This window comes from Saccopteryx leptura, chromosome 1, assembly GCF_036850995.1.
Source record: "Saccopteryx leptura isolate mSacLep1 chromosome 1, mSacLep1_pri_phased_curated, whole genome shotgun sequence".
NCBI lineage: Eukaryota > Metazoa > Chordata > Mammalia > Chiroptera > Emballonuridae > Saccopteryx > Saccopteryx leptura.
The window spans coordinates 348,989,037-349,008,057 of NC_089503.1; the positions used below are offsets into that span (position 1 = coordinate 348,989,037).

Here is a 19,021-nt window from a genome sequence, read left to right on the forward strand (position 1 = left end):
TGAGAAGAGAGAGAACAGGTCATTTATTTTCAGTAACCAGACTTTCTGTCACCAATCACAAGGACCAAATGACCCTAGGCTGGGTGAGTCTATGGAACAATACAACCTTCAAAAGATAATCATTTTCACATTCTCAGTAGCACAAACAGGACCATTTGATTTCTTAAACAGAAGAAAACCCTTTGCACAGCATCATAATAAATAAATAGTTCTGTACTAAGACGTATTGTGAGAGAAGCAATTCTGAAAACAGTATCTGTGGCTCACAAGCACCCATCTAATCAGCAGGAAATATACTCCTTACTGGAATACTTTTTCTAGAAAAAAGAATCACTGAAAATTCAGTTCAAGGGTTAGTGTCTTTTAAAATCAGAAAAAAAGAGTAGAGAGAATAAATTTTATTTTCTAATTTTATTCTAAAATACAAACAAGACTCTTTAGGATAATGTCAACATAATTCCTTGATACCTTTTTGTCTACAAATTCCTAACACAAAAGTCATAAATTAGGCTAGAAACTGCTGACATTTGATCAAAACTAACAGCACACAAGGAAAACTTTTTTCTTTTTAATTATCAGTTACATGAAACAAGCAATTACTAAGTACAAGGGCCTTTGAATTACAAAGCTTATAAAACAGCTCTACAATTACCAAAATCTCAAAGGTCAAAAAGACACTAGGAATTTTTTTAAAATCAAGGATGTTTGGAAACAGAACACTAGCTTAAATCATATGAAACAACTTGGACAAGACTTTGAAAAGTCACAACGGAGATGAAGTTGAAGAAAAGTTTGAATTCAGTATAGTTAAGCCACAGTGCCACCTAAAACCCATTTCCTTTCCTAAATGAAACAAAAGTTATCTCAAAGCTTTAAGCATTTAAATGATCTGAATTTCATTTATTTGTCCATGGAATATAAGAAAAGCACTCTTATAACACAATGTAAAAGAAAAGACAAACATATCATGCAGACTACTGCAAGTACCTTCCTTTATCACAAAGTACATCGATTACATTAAGGCTCTTTGTAGAATGCTGGAACTTCAGGCAAATGGCTTTATTCAAACTAAAACACATTGCAAAGCGGGGAGGGGGGGACAAAAATTTCCACCTTTGATGGAAATTTCCATGAATTTCTACAGAAGTGAGTAAAGAAGAAAGTAGACTGCTTTTCAGATAAAAAAATCAGTGCCTTAATCATCTTAAGTGCCTTAATTTTTGTGAGAAATTTTTGTTTCATTATTCCAGTTATATTAGTCTGTGCCATCCTTAAAAACAGAGTAACCTGAATTTTTTTTAAATTTCTTTTCCTAGAGAACACTTACAATGAACTTAAGGTAACCTGCTGGCAAAGAATGAGACGAATCAGAATCTGTCCAAGTGTAACAAGTATTAGAGTACCAAGAGGTTTGACAGTTATAGCTGGATACAGGAAAATAATTTTTAGGTCCCCAAAATCACTACCATCACTAACCTTAAATTAACAAAAAGCCATAATTCATAAAATCTGTTCACTTTGCATAAAGAATTCTAACATGATCATGGAATGGTTAACTCCAGGGGCACGCACCCCACCTAGGACCACAGCAAGGGCTCGCAGCGTAAGGCGAGAGCAGCATCTACTTCAGCAGGTTCTGCAGCATGGCCGTGGCGTACGTGGGCCTGGCTTGTCTGCTCTCAATCGCATTCTGAAGGTACTGGATGCCTCCACAGCGCTCCCAAATCTCTTCAAACTGTCTTGGCAAAATCTCAGCACCACGCTTCCGAGTCAGGCCTGTCTCCTCCAGGTTCAGCTCACACATCTCCATGTCATCCTTACCTGCACGAAGGAGACAGAGAAGAATGACCTTATCTCTGTCAGAACCATTTATTATAAACGTTAGTCCTGAAATATCTATCAATTCTTAGAGATTTGAGAACTTTTAAAACTTTCTTCTTCTAAGATTAAAATCTGCTTAATAAATTCACCAGAAACAAACGTGTCCTCACCAAGGACCTTTTCAAACAAACGATCAGGGTTAATAAAAATGCTACATTTCCTTAAACCACTACAAACAAATCAGCTGACAGAAACAGCAAATGACAGGTTCTTGGGATACAGACAAGTTTCTACCTGCTCTACAAGGGCATAATCCAAGTGAGTTCCTATTATAAAGAAATTAATCCTCAACTGAAAATGTGATTTAACTGCAAAACTCCATCCCTTGATCCCGAAATGTAATGAATTATTATATTATATACGAGGCTATTTCATTCAGAGTTTAAAATCCTTTCTTGCTTGATACATTTTTTTCCTGTGAGTCATACACACCAGCCACAAGCAGGATAGGTGGCTTGTCAGGATGGAGCTCCATTTGCCGGGCAATCCACGGTCCATCAAAATGGGCGTACCACCAGCCTTTCTTCTTGTTCTGCGGGTCCTTGTACTGGTCGGCGGGGCGGATGAACGGGATGCGGAAGAAGCGCTGTTGCCGGCTCACTTCCATCTCCTGCTGCCTGGCGGGAAGCTGAGCGGCGGGGTTCTGCTGAGCTGTTACACAGAGCAGGCAAGTTACACCCGCAGCTCAAGGGACAACAAAACAGCCTTTCTTCTTAAATGTCCCACACATATTTTTAAAATCAAGGAAAAAGGGTTCCCCACCAGTAAATTTAAAACAAGATGTAAATAATAATCACTTAGAAACGAATGCAATTCACAGTGAGTTTTCTTTCCCTGAAGTTCCTGAGCCTTGCAAACACACACAGGCAGTCCCGTGCCTGCACTTTCCCCAACAGCAGCGGCCCTGAAAACCACCTGCAACCCCGCAGATCCCCACACATGGCTGTATCACTAACCTAAAATCAGCTCCCACGGCAGGAAAGCAAGCTAGTTCTGTTTACTAGAGTTATATTTTTCCTCAGAGAGTTCCAGTGAAACCTGGAGAACTTTTACAGGGCTATTTATGATAAAACAAACAGTAACTTCACAAATCTGAAGGATCTCAGATATTTTTGTCAATTCAATTGCAAGTTCCTCAAAAAAGTAGAAGACAAAAGTTTTCTCTTTTGCCAATTTTGGGATTTAAAATGGCCAAAATAATACAGACATTTTACTAAAACTATTTCAACAACTTCAGGCCAATAACAAAGACAAAAAAGCTGTAACAGTAAGCAAGAACTTTCCCTCAGATACTTATTACTCTGAAAACAGATTTCTCTTAGAATAAAATCCACTGAGATAAGTGAAAAGTGTGTAACTTGGTTCTTTTTGCCAATAGAAAAAAATCCTCGCTTTTCTGAGACTGGGGATTGCCCTCATATTAAACTTTCCTCTCTTGCTCAATTTTCATTACTAAACAGTTAGGTTTCTATTTTATCTACAAATATAAACAGTTCTCTGAGACAATAACTTTATATTTTCAGCAATATAATTTGGGAAAGTCTGTTTAATATGCTTTATACTTACAACTTTTAAAGTGGACCAACCGTTTACCACAGCTCAATTAAGAATCTCACTGAAAAGCTAAATATGTCGATGAAAAATTATATAATTTGTGTAAGTCAAGAACAGCCACACGGCTTTTGTAACAATTTCCAAATACCGAAAGGATGAAAATACTCTTATTCTACTTTTCACACCAATAGCCAAAGATTTATAGCAGCTGAATTTATTTCTGTGCAAAACAGAGAAAGCAAAAAGCAGTTAGCAAAGCGACATATGCCTAGGAGAGAGGGAAACAGAGGCCCAGTTTTGTTAGTGACTTTAAAAAGTAGCATCACATTTAGCAGTTAACAGAGATGAGCTTATTTATTCTTGTGTTCCTTTCCCCTAAAACTTACAGCTCAGTGTTTCCATTTTAAGTTTTAAAAATTACCTACTTTGTAGAAAATACATTAACTCAAACCTTTTTTAAAAAAGGATTTTAAAAAATCGATCTCTCCATCTTAAGCAGTGAATTAGATGTCAAAGTCCAGTTGACAGGAAGCTATGATACTGACAGTAAGTCTACTGTAATTTGATGTATTGGGTAAAATTAAGAAACCCAGCATAAATTCTTTGATAGCTTTTTCTACTACTGTGAGAACTGAAATTGTATTAGGGAAGCCTGCAAACAAATATTCATCTAGGAAAGTACAAAGATACAGACATTAAAAGCTTGAAACTAATCTTCTAAACAACTATTTCTTTCACATCCAATGATGTTATCTTCAAAAGTATGAAATGGGCCCCAGCCGGTTGCCAGAGTAGTGGAGTGGCCTGGTGTGTGGATGTCCCAGTTCAACTCCTAGTTAGGGCACACAGAAAAAGTGCCCATCTGCTTCACCCCACCCTCTCTTGCTTCTCTCTCTTTCTCTTACCCTCTTGCAGCCATGGCTCAATTGGAGCAAGTTGGCCCTAGGTGCTGAGGAAGGTTCCATGGCCTCTGCCTCAGGTGCTAAGAGCTCGGTTGCTGAACAAAGAAGCAACACCTCAGATAGGCAGAGCATCACCCCCTAGTGGGCTTGCCTGGTGTAAAAGCTGGAGTCTGTCTCTCTCATCTCCCCTTCTTTCACTGAATAATAAAAAAAAGTGTGTGAAATGAATTCCAGATATATCCCTCTAAATTACTAAAAGCACTTTAAAAAAATCAGATCCAATCAGTTGGCAAATAAATATGGAATTACAGTAAGTCTTCACTTAATGTCATCAATAGGTTCTGTGACTTTAAGTGAAATAACACATAATGTGACCAACTTTATCACAGGCTAACTGATATCAAGAGTTCAGTTCCTATGGCATTTCTTCAACATTATAACAAAATGACACTAAATGAAAGGAAGCAATTCGAAGACCTCCTGTATGTCCAAATCACTGTTGAAACTGATTCTAGAAGAAATTTACCATACATTAAGATGATTCAAATCTTTTAAATTATCAAAAAAAAGTGCATTGTAGGAAGCTACAAAAGTAACAAAAATCTCTTCCTATCAAACCTGTACTTGAATTATTATACAAAACTCAAATCTCTTTGGATAGTAATGCATATACCACCACAGTGTTTGAAACCAGCACATAAAGTTAGCCTTTATTCTAAAAGATCAGCTGCTTATTAAGTCTGAGTTTTGCTACAATAAGAATTGTGTATACTCATATTTTAAAATGTTAGTAATTTTTTAAAATGAAGTAATTTGATAAAACACATTTTAAATTTAGATTAACTAAATTTTGTTATTAATTATATTTTGGAGTAATCCAAATGAAAGTATAATTTCAAATTAAATACCTAATAAAGGTAAACCAACATTAATGTACTATAATTCCACTTAAAAATTGTAGCAAAACAATGTTTAATAGAAGTTAGTACTTTATGAAGTATTTTTAACCCATCTTCCAGTTAGCTCATGAGTTACCACCCAATGACTTACGTGAATTGTTCAAAAATGGTGCAAAATCTGTGAACAAATATTTTATGTTGAAGAAAAGATAAAATCACCAAGACTGTTAAATGAGCATTCTTCTCACTTATAAAAGCCTTTCCATCAGCTGAGGTGGTGACTAACAAATAACAAATACTCTCAGAACTACCTACAACTAAATGCTTTCTCACATTAAAAAAAATAGTGTCTATTTTTATTTTGTTTTAGGAAATTATGTTTGATGGACATATGAGGAGGACCAAAATTTAAAAATTTATAATTTTGGGACACAGTACTATCCAAATAAAAGTCCAACACAATGACTTAATAATGACATAGTAACTCAAGGCATTACCAGAATTTTGGTAGAAAAAAAAAAGGATAAATTCTAAACTTATTAAAAAATTATATGCACTAGAGAAAAAGTATGGCTATGTTTACATATACCCAGTATGTTTTAATTTCTTCAAATTTTCTAAATATTAAAAACATGCCATTTTTATTTTAGGAATTATGAAGTAAAACTGCTCTCCTAAGTCATGGTTTTAAACAACTAAACACAACAAATTTTTGCTGGGTAATATTCCACTGCACCAAAAATTATTTCTGAAAATCTTTCTGTAGTAAATGTGGTGAGAGCAGGCCAGGGGGTCTGAGGATCCAAATTCCAAGAATTTACCATGATTTGTCAATGTATTCTTCTTAAAGGCAATAACATCATTATATTTTTGTTAATCAAAGGTGTCATCATTTTATTTTCTCAAATTAATGAATACAAATCCTTCCAAATACTGAACTACAGAGCAGTTCTTTTTAAAGGCTGACTAGCTGCTCCACTATAAACCACCTGAGTACAAAATTTTCCCCACTGAGCTGGTCACGTATCTTGGTGTCCACCTTGCCTTTCACCTGTAGCTCTGCTGTCAGAATGAGTTTTACATGAGAAACAAAGAGATAAAAATAAGAGAGTACTTTTCTGAGCAGAAATTACATTTTATACTAAAAATGACACATAATCAAATTTTCTGAAGGCTATATATAGGAGTGTGTTCACATAAACTTCCTCAATTTGTACCTGGATGGGACTTTTTAATCTACTCTTTTGTTCTTACAAAACAGTGTATTACAAATGAAACAGGGTAAGCACCAGCATGGTAAGCCATGTATTATTTGCTCCTGTTGGGGCAAAATGGGATTGAGTAAAGGCATCAGAGTTTGGCTTGAAATTAAAAGAAATATTTGTATCTGCATTCAAAATACGTATGCAACATTAATTCCTTTTTAAGAGTTGTAATCATTCATATGTATAAATTTTGAACTCAAATATAATGAAAGACTAACGGTCATCTTTAGAATATCAGAGCAAAAAGAATAGCCCATTGCAAGGCTTACAAAACAAAAGTAACTGTGGTTGGAAACCGGGTACAGTCAGTGAACAGGTAACAGAATCATCCTGTCCTCTTCAAGTCCCAGTGACAAATTTTCAAACTGGAGACACCGTGGAGGCCACAAGATCAGTGCTGAGAGGGTGCTCCACTCGCCACTCCTTAGTCCCCGTGACCCCTCACTGCCTTCCAGAGCGCAGGTGCCGACGGATGGCTCCCCAGGCACAGTCACTCTTACTCATAATGTATTTCCCACAATCAACCTATTTTGTGACAACTTAGAAACATTAAAACCCCACCATTTAAATGACTTGAATCAAACATTGCTTTTATTTGGTAGGATGGTGAAGGAGGCAAAATATAACTGAGAGCTCATTTTCTAAGTCAGTTTGGGTCACGCATTTGCCAAACTCTACTATCGAGTGCTGAGAATATACTCCTTTAAAATAAAAGACATTAAAGATGCTGTCATCTTGATGTTAACCAGAATTAAGCTAATAAATTATGCCAGTTTAAAGGAAGCAAGTTGAATAAATGAAATTCCAATTTGTAAGATCCCATGAAATTCCAAGTTGTAAGACTAAATTACAACTCATATATTACAGGTATTCTCAACGAACATTAAAGCTAGTGCATGCTTTCACTAGGTTATGCCTACCCTGCTCTGTTTTCCAATTTTAAGAATAGAACTTTCCTTTTGCATAACAAAGTAACAAAACTCATTTTTGGATCTTGGTCAAAAAAATTGAATCCTAGTCTTAGCAAAACTCAGTAACACACCAATATACTATTTCTCACTCATGTTTTCACAGTACGTATCTACATTATTGCATAACCTCTTCAGTATAGACAAAATTATTCTAACCTACAGAATGTATCTTAACAGATAAGACTTGAAAGCTGCATTTCATAGAAATAATGCTATGAAAGACAAGCCATCATGGTTGCGATATGCTCGGATCATAGTTCTATAGTAAGAAAAAAATTATATTGGACATTTGATGCAAATGACTTCTGTATAGTTACTTGTATTTTATTATCTACACTTTGGAACATTCAAAAGAACTATTTGTTTTTACCATAATCAGTAACAGACTTTGGAGCACGTTGCTCTGTTTCAGTATTTCTCTTCTTGTTCTTGGATTTCCAGGCATGATACACTTTTAGTCTCCTATGAAATTCTTCTCTGCAAGCTGCCAGGAGCTCAATGTCTACAGATTACATAGAAAGAGCCAATAAATAAATAAACAAACAAACATCTAATTTAGTTAATGTAATTATTCTGTGGTATAAACATATATATAGTATAATATAAAGTTTTCATTTTTAATTAATAGTAAGACATCAAAATTAAGTAATTATTGATAAAGATGAGCTTTTTAAAGTAACATTACCTTTTATATTTACAGAACATTTCATTATGCATTATTACTATCTTATATAATTTGTCCCACATAAGAACCTTGACTAAATAAGTCTTTTATAGATGAAGAACTTAAATTATCACAGAGATTAAGTCATTTGTCCAAGGTCACAGGCCATGATGACAGAGGGCATGTATGAGAAGCAATCAATGAGTTCACAACTAAATGGAACTAAGTGAAACGAGTTGAAGCTTCTCTCTCTCTCTCTCTCTCTCCCTCCCTCCCCTCCTTCTCTCTTTCAAATCAATAGAAAAATTAAAAAGAAACAGTTACTGTGTTCAAATGCAGACTAGATATATATATAACACACTTTTATGTTTATAATTATGCAGATAAACTCAGTGATGTGGGAAAGAACATAGTGAGAAGTTCTGTACAATTACGACACTTTAGTTACTAGTCCTGGTGTCCTGCATTCAAACAATGATTTAACCAAGAACACAACTACATGGGATCTTCTAGATATAGTATTTTACTGTGTTCCATTGAGAGAAAAATAGTGTTAAAAAGAAAGGACTGCAGGACTATCTTTTACATTGTATTCACGAACCAAAAGTGTCTGATAAGTATTTAAATATTATAAATATATTAGAAGGGTCGGTCATTAATATAGCCCAAATCATAATTTATTTCTCTATGCTTTTCTTCTCAGACCTAGGCAAGAGATAGGCAAATTGATTTAATTTAGTAAGTGTGTCTTTCTTTTAGCTTTGTTGAGTAAATTAGGACTTCATTTAAGGTAACAAAGGGAATGGCTTATACTGATCAGAGTGTTTGAAATCCCACTCTGATCTGGGTACTTATTACCTGTCGAGTACAGAGCCTTCCCATTTTCCATCCTCTCCACACACTCACCACAAGAAGTATTGATGGTATCGCGGAGTTCTGCATATTTCCATTTACTAAGATCATGTTTCTTGGTACCAGCAGCTGCCTTGGTGGCTTGCACAGCAGGAGCTCTGCAATTGTCACATATTTTTACATATTTAAACTAGAAACATAAATGAAATGTTGACTAAAAAAAGTAAGACAGTGAGTGTTAAGAAATGGAAATAACTACTAGAAAAACATGTAATTTTTGTATCTTTGACAGATGAAATTAAGAATGGTGTACTATATAGAGTGTCCAGGTAAATTAAAATTTTCCAGAAAAAAAAAAATTCCAGTGTGCCATTTAATAGCCATGTTAGGTTTTCAATCAGAATTTCTGATTCCAAAATTCTAGTACTATAGATTTCCCCCCAGATTACAGTTTAAATGTTCTAACTGAAGGCTATATAAATAAATTATCTAAAGTTAAATAATACATTGATATGTAGTCCTCAAAATAAGAAAAGAAATCCTCAACACACTTGAAGATCATTCGTTAGAAACACATTAAGGATTTGTTTATGGGCCTTCAGACCACACAGCACCATTGCCTGCAGACTACTGGAAGCTGGAGGCAGCCAAGCCCCTACATACCTAAAGGCTCAGAATCTGCCTGGGCAGCAGGACCTCCCAGGGGCCACAGGTAAGTGGCTAAACCAGAACCCACTGCATTAGTCATTAAAGACAGGCTCAAAAAGCTATTGGATTCTGGAAACACCGAGGACTTTCTGGTTTCATTGTTAAAGAATACTTAGAAAAGTTCTAGAAGCAGATAGAACCCCACCCTCATCTTTAGTGAGTAAAAATATGACAACTAGTAAATTAAACGAAGGGGTTTTAGGTCATGAAGCTGATAACAGAGACTGCGAAAGGTACAAGTGTTGTATCTTGTCCTGTGTAATGGGAATTATTTTAGTGGGAAGAGAGAAAATACATTTTAAAAATTAAAAATATGTATAAAAAATAAATAAAAATTAAAAATATGTATAAAATATAAAAAATAAATAGTAAATTTAAAAATAAAATGGGATAAATTCAACTTTTTCATAGCAGTGCTACTCAGGGTTTAAGACTTGTTTCTATATACATAACTAAAAATAATTATTCAGAAAATACATAATTTAAAATAATTGTTTGGAAAAGAACAATTTCTTTTCTGTAATAATGAACATTCCAGTAGATTACACTTGCCACAGAGGAGACACTTAGAATAAGCTGCAAGTGATGTTTAAGTACAAAGTAACAAAACAAGAATTTAAATACATCTGATCTCAAGACATGAAAAGAAGACACAAATATCAAAAACTAAATATTAAAGAACTAAAATATTGCTTCTCGGGTACCACACAAGGAATTTTGTATTCATCATCCACTACTTGAAATTTTTCATCTTTTAATAAGGAACAATCAAAGTCTAATACAAAAATGAGCTATTTTCTCATCTTTTTACATTTTAAAAGGTAACAACAATCTTGACAGTCAAGATAGAGTGAGACTGATATTGAGAACTGATGTCTGAAAATATATATCCCTCTTCCTGAAATAAAGGAAATTATTTCTTCACTAGTAAGCTTAACAATGAAATAAGGTCCTTTTGCCTCCTTAAACGGCCTATTTATGCTTTCATTTTAGAAAATAAAAAACAACATACTTCAGCCTACATACAACACTTAAAAATTATTTTACACACAGAAGCCTGGCTAAAGAATAATAATGTGTGACCATTTATTCCTTCCTGAATTTCTGTGGTTAAAATCTGTTTTAGGTTTATTGAAGAATCCATACTTTTCATCAGCTTTGTGACAGGCAATTTTTCATGTAGCTTTTTCTTCTTAATTGCTTTGCTCAAAAAGAGCCAGCTGTGTATCAACAAGGTCTATCACCCTAATAATAAATTATTGCTTTAACATTTTAAATGAGTATTTTTAATATCCCTACACCACCATTCAATAAACTAACAAAAAATTCTCTTCCTAACTCTTCGAAGAGTCTTTTCTAAGAGAGCAGCTGAAAAATTATTATGGGTTTTTTGCTGTTACTTTATTTCCTTTTGAAAGAAAAAGTGAGTTTATAATTATACAGATTGTTATAAAATACATGAGGTGTCAATATACATTAAGGTGTGTTTTGATACTTTTAAAAAATAATATAATTGGATTAAAATTATTGCTTACAATACGGTTCTAGTATTACTAACTTTTCATTCATATTACCTCAAACAAAAATACACCTGCCTAATAACATATTCAGCACCCTAAAAAGTACACGAATACAATGCATTTAAGCGTGCAGATCTCTGGATTATTAAAATAGTAAAATAAAGCTTAATTTACTGATTTATTAGACTTATAAAGACAATCGTGTAAGCAAAACAGTAATGTAGTAGCAAAACTGACTTTGGATTTTTAAAAATATATTAATTTTTACATTTTCAATTAATCTTGTAAATTCACAAGTAACAGTTAAAATGTTATTGATGCACATCCACTTATAAAGGTAATGGACCAGACCCTGCCGGGAAGTTACATCCCTTGAGTGTTTATATCGGTGGTTTTTAAACATGTATTCATGTATTACAGTGTAAAAACCCTTAGGAGCCATAGTCTTCCTCTTCTTCCTCCCTTGCACCCAGCCACAGGGGTTGCCCATCCAGGGGGCAGCACCACCTGTAGGAGGAGTTTGAAAAGTAAGGTTCCCCTAAGAGACTGAGTTGGTGGGGGCCAGTGATAAGCACAACAGCACTAACAACAAGGAACAGTCCCACCCAAAATGCCAGTGGTGCTGCCATTGAGAAACATCGATTTAGAGGAACATTGGTTTTTATCTTTCGCTACGTGCGAGTGAAGTGACATTTCTTGTACAGAAAATTTACACTGAAAGAGTAGGTTATTCATATAACAAACAGGTTCTGGTCCAAATAATGATGGGTAATTTAAAGATATGATTTTGAGGTGACACTTATTCCCCCAAATTGCACTGCACTAACCTACTCAAGAATTCTGACATTTCTTTCGCCATTTGTTCCCTATAAGAAAAATGACAATGCAACATAGTTAAATAAAAGACAATTACATATAAAGTACTTAAAATATCTAAAAGAATTAAAATTCTTTATTTTCAATGATTATTGAATTACTAAACATTCACTACTATTTTACTTTGCAAAGGTCTATAGTATACTTTTTAACATACATAGCAATATATAGCAAAATTTTTGTTTAAATCCAGTTAAAGTTATGTGAGCTTTCCTATTTTGCATAAGAAATTTCAGCTAAAATCTCATCAGCATCATGCTTCTGTGGTATTTTTTAAAATGTACAGAATAAAATCAGCGTGTTCTAACTGCATACAGAAAACCTAGCAGGATATAGCCTGATCAGTGGTGGTGAAGTGGATAGAACATTGTCCCGGGATGTTGAGGTCCCAAGTTTGAAACCATACGGTCATTGGCTTGAGCACACAGGATCACTCAGTTTGAGTGCAAGCTCACTACCTTGAGCGCAGGGTTGCTGGCTTGAACCCAAAGTTCACTGGCTAGAAGCCCAAGGTTGTTGGCTTGAGCAAAGTGTCACTGGCTCGGCTAGAGCTCCCTGGTCAAGGCACATATGTATGAGAAGCAATCAATGAACAACTAAAGTTACATAACTACGAGTTGATGCTTCTAGTGTCTCTCCTTTCCTATCTCTTTTCCTATCTCTTTCTCTTGTCTCTCACTAGAAAAAAAAAAGAAAACTTGGCAGGATATGGATTCTATACAAAGATTTTTACACTGCATTGTTTGGAAAACATTAGATAAGACATAATGGTGGTAAACCAAGCTGATCAATTTTACATTGCCAGAGTTTAAATAATTCTGATGTAGTCAAAGTTCTAAAATTCTAAATTACTTTTTTAAAAATTCAAATGCATCAAGTACTTGTTAAGCATAATTATTAAAAGTGTTCTAACCTTTCAAGGACATACATTTTCCCAAGGCAAAAACTTAAGTTATCTTTTATTACCCAAAAGTATATAACTTTCTCAATACTTTTTTAAGTCTGTGACATGGAATGGATGTTTCATCATGTTCCGCAGCACTTCATTAACTTCATTATTTTATATTTCTGTCCTCTGCTGTCTTCCTTCATAATCAATCATTTTCTTATTCATTCTATTCATCAGACTCTGATAAACCTCTAAGTCTTACAAACTAGTAAAAGTCAAAACAAAAGAAGATGGGTATGTTTGCTTGAGGGCAAGTTTCCTGGATGCCTGGATACTCTAATTATAAAGCAGCAGAAGGCTCCGTGGTCTCCTTCCTTGTTAATGACCACGGATAAGATCAGGTACTGAGAGATTTCTAGCCAAGCAAGTACAGTCAGAGAAAAAGTCATCTTTCAAAACTGATGATCAAGGACAACAAACAGAATCTAAAGAAATTACCTACTGAGCAATTTATCAATCTCTCTTTAGGCTAGTCAGAATTTTCTAACTTTCAAACTCAGCATAATTTTGATAACTATATATTTTTAATTCTATTATTATCTTACCTCAAGGTTTCTATCTTAGTATCCAAGAGCATCTCTGTTTTTCACCTCTCCTTCTCTTAAAGCACCTTCCATTTCTTTACCCAGAGTAGGTTCCAAGGGAAGCAGAGCTCTTTACTCCTTTGTCTATTGATCAGGTAGAGACTTTTCTCTATGCCTCAACACTTAACTGGGAGGCAATCTCTACTGATTTAATGTCTCACCTGACACTATATTACTGCTCCGGAAGCTACACCAAATATATTGAACAGAAACGGTTCCTGTATACAGGTTTTTCCTTCTGATTTTCCAAACTAAATATCAGTGCTCACAATTTCACCTAAGACATTGGTTACAGAGTTTAAATCAAGCTCAAATATAACTATAAAGAAGTCATTCTAGGGAAGGGCAATAATAGCCTCCTCTCAGTAACACTTTCAAAATTTTTGGTGCACTGTGGTTAACAATGATGTTTTCTGCACCGCTAGTGTTTGATGGGGTGAGAGGTCAGGGATGCCAAAACTCTGGCATAAGAAAGAGCTGCCCTATGCCCCAAGTGATTTAACATGCCCACCAGACGTATTGAGGTGAAATGCACAGATATATAATTTTACATGTAAACAAAGTTTTATGTGTAAAAGAAGCTTCTTTTTTTTTTTGCCTGGTTTTAGTATTCACATAATTATTGTAAGAATGCATTTATTGTATAATGGAGAGAAACTGTACTCAACTCTGTTCACAACTTTACAAAGGATTGTTAACAATTTCATGGCACTGATTTGACTGATGTAACAATCCTATATAAATTTGCATTTGAAGCTGTTGCATTCATAATTCGGACTATAAACACAAATGTTTTAGTATCTGATTATGTTCTTCTGTAGTTGTGACCAAGCATTTTCATATTGAAATAAACATTGTTTCATTATAAACTACTGTGCATATAAACTTCTCTTTTATATGTATTATTTGGAGAGAATTATTTATGTAGGTTGCATCATTTATAAAACAGGTTATTGGTGACTGAGAGAGTTCAGAACCATCACTATAAACACCATACTTGAGGTCTGTTGAAATTCAGATTTTACATATATTCCAAAATTTTATATATAGTATATATAAAATATAGGCAAAAATGTATTTTATATGTATATCCCAAATATTACCTAGATTTTCTCTCTGTGGAGAGATTTTCATAACAAAAAGATACACTAGAACCAAAATTAGCATTATATATATTATATGTAACTTCAGATCATGAGCTATTTTAGATACTAATAGAATAAACTATCATATATACTGAAAACTAAACTATCTGCTATGACTCAAATACTTAAAATATTTTACTTATTCTTTTATCTCCACATCTGCTTCTATAAGGCATTAAAAAGGCATTAAATAATCAATTAAAAACACATAAAACAAAATCGGTGTTTAAACAAAGTTAGAAAACACAAAGGAAACGAAATCATAAGCCCCTGTGACTGTGCACCAGAAAAGAACACTGTGGGGAAAAAAGAGTCATACTATTCTTTTTAATTAAAGAAAATAATGTAAAATTAACGTCAATGTGAAAACAACTTCTCCTAAAAGTACCCGCAACCTATTAAAAAGGTGACATGACTAAGTCCAGTTTTAAAAAGGGAAATGACATACGGTGTCATTTTGGGTCCTCCTCCATCAATTCTGTGAAAAGAATACATTTTAGTTAATATCATAACCAATTCTGAATTGTGAAAATCTGGTTGTGCCAAATTTATGTGTCAGTGACTTTACTGATTAAAAAATTACGTGATTTTTATTTAACCTATGTATGAAATCACTCAGAATTTTAATGTTTTAAAAGCTTCATTAGAAGTGATTACAAGAGCATAAATTAAAGGTGTTCAGTGAAAATTAGGGTGCAAATACATTACATCTAGATTACAAAATTCATACATGATGAGGTTTGCTTGCTTGTTTTTAACAAAATGTGGAAATTTGTAATTGTAGGCACAGGCACACCTTGTTTTATTGTGCTTCACTTCACTGCGTATCACAAATGTTGTGTTTTTACAAACTGAGGGCAAGACCCTCCACCAGCAGAAAGGTTACTACTTGCTTTACTGCAGTGATTTGGAACCAAACCCACAATATCTTGAAGGTATGCCTGTTATGTGAATACATAACTCTGCAACAAGAATCATGTGTTCATATTTTAAAATGTATTACATATGCGAAAAAAATTCTTACGTAGAAGTTACTCGATGGGAACCCAAGCTGGAAAAGTAAATTGAAATTGTTTATTGCAGTAGAATCCATCTCTATATACTATATTATGAACAGGGTTAGAGAGTTCTACTCATGAATTTTTAAAAAGAACTCAGTACTAACAAAGGAAAAATAAACATCCAAAGACATCAGGTTAGCACAGGGAGTAAGATAAAATGATCAAACATGGAAAATCTGTACAGAACAGCATCCACAACAAGTTGCTAAGGCTTCTAGTACAGAGTATAAAATGACCAGAGGTTCAGAGGAGAAGGAGCGTACCAGACCCGGGGGGCAGTGAAAGCTTCCTGGAAGAGGGCTTATAAAAAGGAGTTCAGTGGGCATTCCAGAGGAGGGACCGCACCTCTGGGCCCGTCCCACAGGAGAACTAAAACTAACTCTTCCGGCTTTCAAGTTATAACTGCTTGAATATCTCCTAATTACTTAGCAGTAATTAGGTCCCATTCCTAGTTAATTCTGCCTAACTTAAATCACAGGCAACCTGTCCTTTATGTTCAAGGTGCTAAGTGGTCCACTCTTCCCGAGACGACTCACTTGGAAAGAAGTGCATCTTTTCTAAAGATGGAAAGCAGCCCACAAACGAGCCAGTATGTTTTCATATTATATGGGATGACACTGGATATAGCTTAGTATTTCAAAAGCTCACACATAAAGCTAGGCCATGAATACCAATCACTACATTAATGAGTCCTTTCGCAGTGACTTTCAGCCATACTAAAGCCAGCGCTGTCCACTGCAGCAGGTCCTCACACATCAGGGATGGCAGCTCTAAGAGCTTGGTTTGTTTAGGAGCCTGGCCAACCCACGAGTCAGTTACACACAAGGACTCCTGGCCATTCTAACATGACACAGGCGGAAGGAATGGAGCAGAAGCTAAGCTAGGTCTGCAGTTACAAAAGCCACAGATGGGCAGAAATGTTTTAATTACATGAAATGTTACTAAAGAGTCCAAATACTGGACTCAAACCTAAGAGCTTAAAAATTATAACACCTGTGCACCTGTGTTTTATAGGCCTATTCTGTTTATTTAAATATAAGAAATATACTTTCATATACAATTCAGACTTCAGAACACTTCAATATAATCACTTACTAGAAAAAGAGTGAAGGGAAGTTAACATACCCTTTTCCTCCCCTATCCTGTTTTCACAGTTAATAAAACCTAAGCACTGTCTTGGAAATCTACTGGTTGCAGTTTAATTATATTTTGTCATAAACAGTGCTCTAACATTCTGAAAAGCATGGTTACATATATTTATGTGCCTCAAAATATAGCAACCAAGATTAAGGATCAAGTCCACTGGAGCGCCCAGAAATACAGCACCTTGCATAGTGCTTGGCATATAGCAGGTGCTCAACACATTTTTTTTAGTATTTTTTTGGTTATTGGACACTTCTTCCACATTGATTGAATAGAAAGGGCATGGGCTTTAAGATCAGAGAGACCAGGGTTTAAATCCTATGCTCTCCACTTATTAGCTGTGTGATCTGAAGAAGTTAGTTGAGCTCATTGAGTCCCAGTTTCTTCCAAGGGGGATAAAAATACCCCTACTCTAACTCACTGAAACAGAAACCAAAAGGATGGTTAGCAGAGGGAGGAGGTGGAGGAAAGGGTGAAAAAGGTGAAGGGGAATATAGTCAATGATAATGTGATTAGTTTGCACAGTGACGGGTGGTCACTAGAATTAGTGGGGTGATCATATCATAATGTATAAAAATGTCAACTCATTATATTTTTAAACCTTTATTTATTTATTTTAGGGTGGGGGAAAGAGAGAGAAGTGGAGGAGAAGCAGGAAATATCAACTCCCATATATGTGTTGATCAGGCAAGCCCAGGGTTTTGAACCAACGACCTCAGCATTCCAGGTCGACGCTTTTATCCAATGCGCCACCACAGGTCAGGCCCTCACTATATTGTTGTATATCACACTTGAAGTTAACATAACCCATATAATATTGTATACCAACTACACTTAAATAAATTAAAATTTTTTAAATATATGTATACACCCTGGCTGGTTGGCTCAGTGGTAGAGCGTCGGTCCCGTGTGTGAAAGTCCTGGGTTCAATTCCAGGCCAGGGCACACAGAAGCGCCCATCTGCTTCTCCACCCTTCTCCCTCTCCTTCCTCTCAGTCTCTCTCTTCCCCTCCCGCAGCCAAGGTTCCACTGGAGCAAAGTTGGCCTAGGTGCTAGAATGGCTCCAGCCACAATGGAGCAATGCACCAGATGGGCAGAGCATCGCCCCCTGGTGGGCATGCTGGGTGGATCCTGGTCGGGTGCATGCGGGAGTCTGTCTGACTGCCTCCCCACTTCTAACTTTGGAAAAATACAACATCAACAACAAAAAAGTACACACACACACACATATAGAACATACATACCTACATATAAAGAAACTTCACAAACTAGTTTTGTTGGTTTTATAAATAATCAGAATAACTAATGTTTCTACATTCTAAATTTAAGATGAAACCTTCCCAAAACTTTTAATAAGGACTTCCCTATATATTCATATATATGTGTGTGTATATGTATGTACATATGTATTTCAATTTGCATTAGGAAAATAATAAATCCAAACCTCAAATACATAAACTGGATTATAATACACTGACTGATTTCTATTCCAGCATTTAGTGGCAGGTATTTGGGAATTAGATGTCTACCCTCTGTACAATACTCTGACAATTTCAGAGAAAAAGTGGAGCTGTTTTCTTAAGTACTCATGAACTGAAATATCAGTTTTGCTTTTCAACAGTTTAACAATTTGATTAAAAAATGTTTTATTCATTTGGGTATAAAAATGGATATAAATACGTCTTAAAAGATTTTACTTAAAATATATCTGGACCTAAAGGAATATGACTTTCTCCTATTCCCTTCACGCTGAAATGAGAGGCACAGAGGTAAGAAAGCAAAGAGCGCTGCGCCCACCCAGTGGGCCCCATACCTGCGGAGCGCCGAGTCCAGCTGGGCCTCGTCGCTGATGAGCTCTGCTTCACTCTGGGCGATCCTCAGGGCCAGCTCCCGGTCCCGGCGCTCCTGCTCCAGAACCGCCTGCTGCTGGGACTCCTCCTCCCGCTGTCGGGCCAGCTGCTCCTCCACTTCAGCCTGCCAAGGACAGAAAGCCGTTTCACCAAGGTGTCTCCCGTGTTCTCCTGATCATTCCCATTACGACTTAAAA

At 35.4% G+C, this 19,021-nt stretch overlaps 1 protein-coding gene across 8 annotated transcripts in view; it reads right to left on the bottom strand.

The window, feature by feature from the left end:
* Positions 1-19,021, bottom strand: part of MYO6 (myosin VI) — a 108,202-nt gene continuing 89,181 nt past the window's right edge. The window contains exons 27-35 of one of the 8 annotated variants that reach the window (XM_066358987.1): positions 18,788-18,948; positions 15,795-15,821; positions 15,219-15,248; positions 12,044-12,082; positions 9,043-9,146; positions 7,843-7,974; positions 5,388-5,414; positions 2,314-2,532; positions 1-1,821 (exon numbers count right to left, since the gene is read on the bottom strand). In XM_066358987.1, coding sequence (XP_066215084.1) covers positions 1,622-1,821; positions 2,314-2,532; positions 5,388-5,414; positions 7,843-7,974; positions 9,043-9,146; positions 12,044-12,082; positions 15,219-15,248; positions 15,795-15,821; positions 18,788-18,948 — 939 coding nt within the window. In that variant the 3' untranslated portion in view covers positions 1-1,621. The remainder of the gene's footprint in view (positions 1,822-2,313; positions 2,533-5,387; positions 5,415-7,842; positions 7,975-9,042; positions 9,147-12,043; positions 12,083-15,218; positions 15,249-15,794; positions 15,822-18,787; positions 18,949-19,021) is intronic. The other 7 variants (XM_066358988.1, XM_066358990.1, XM_066358989.1 and 4 more) reach the window with 7 other exon arrangements.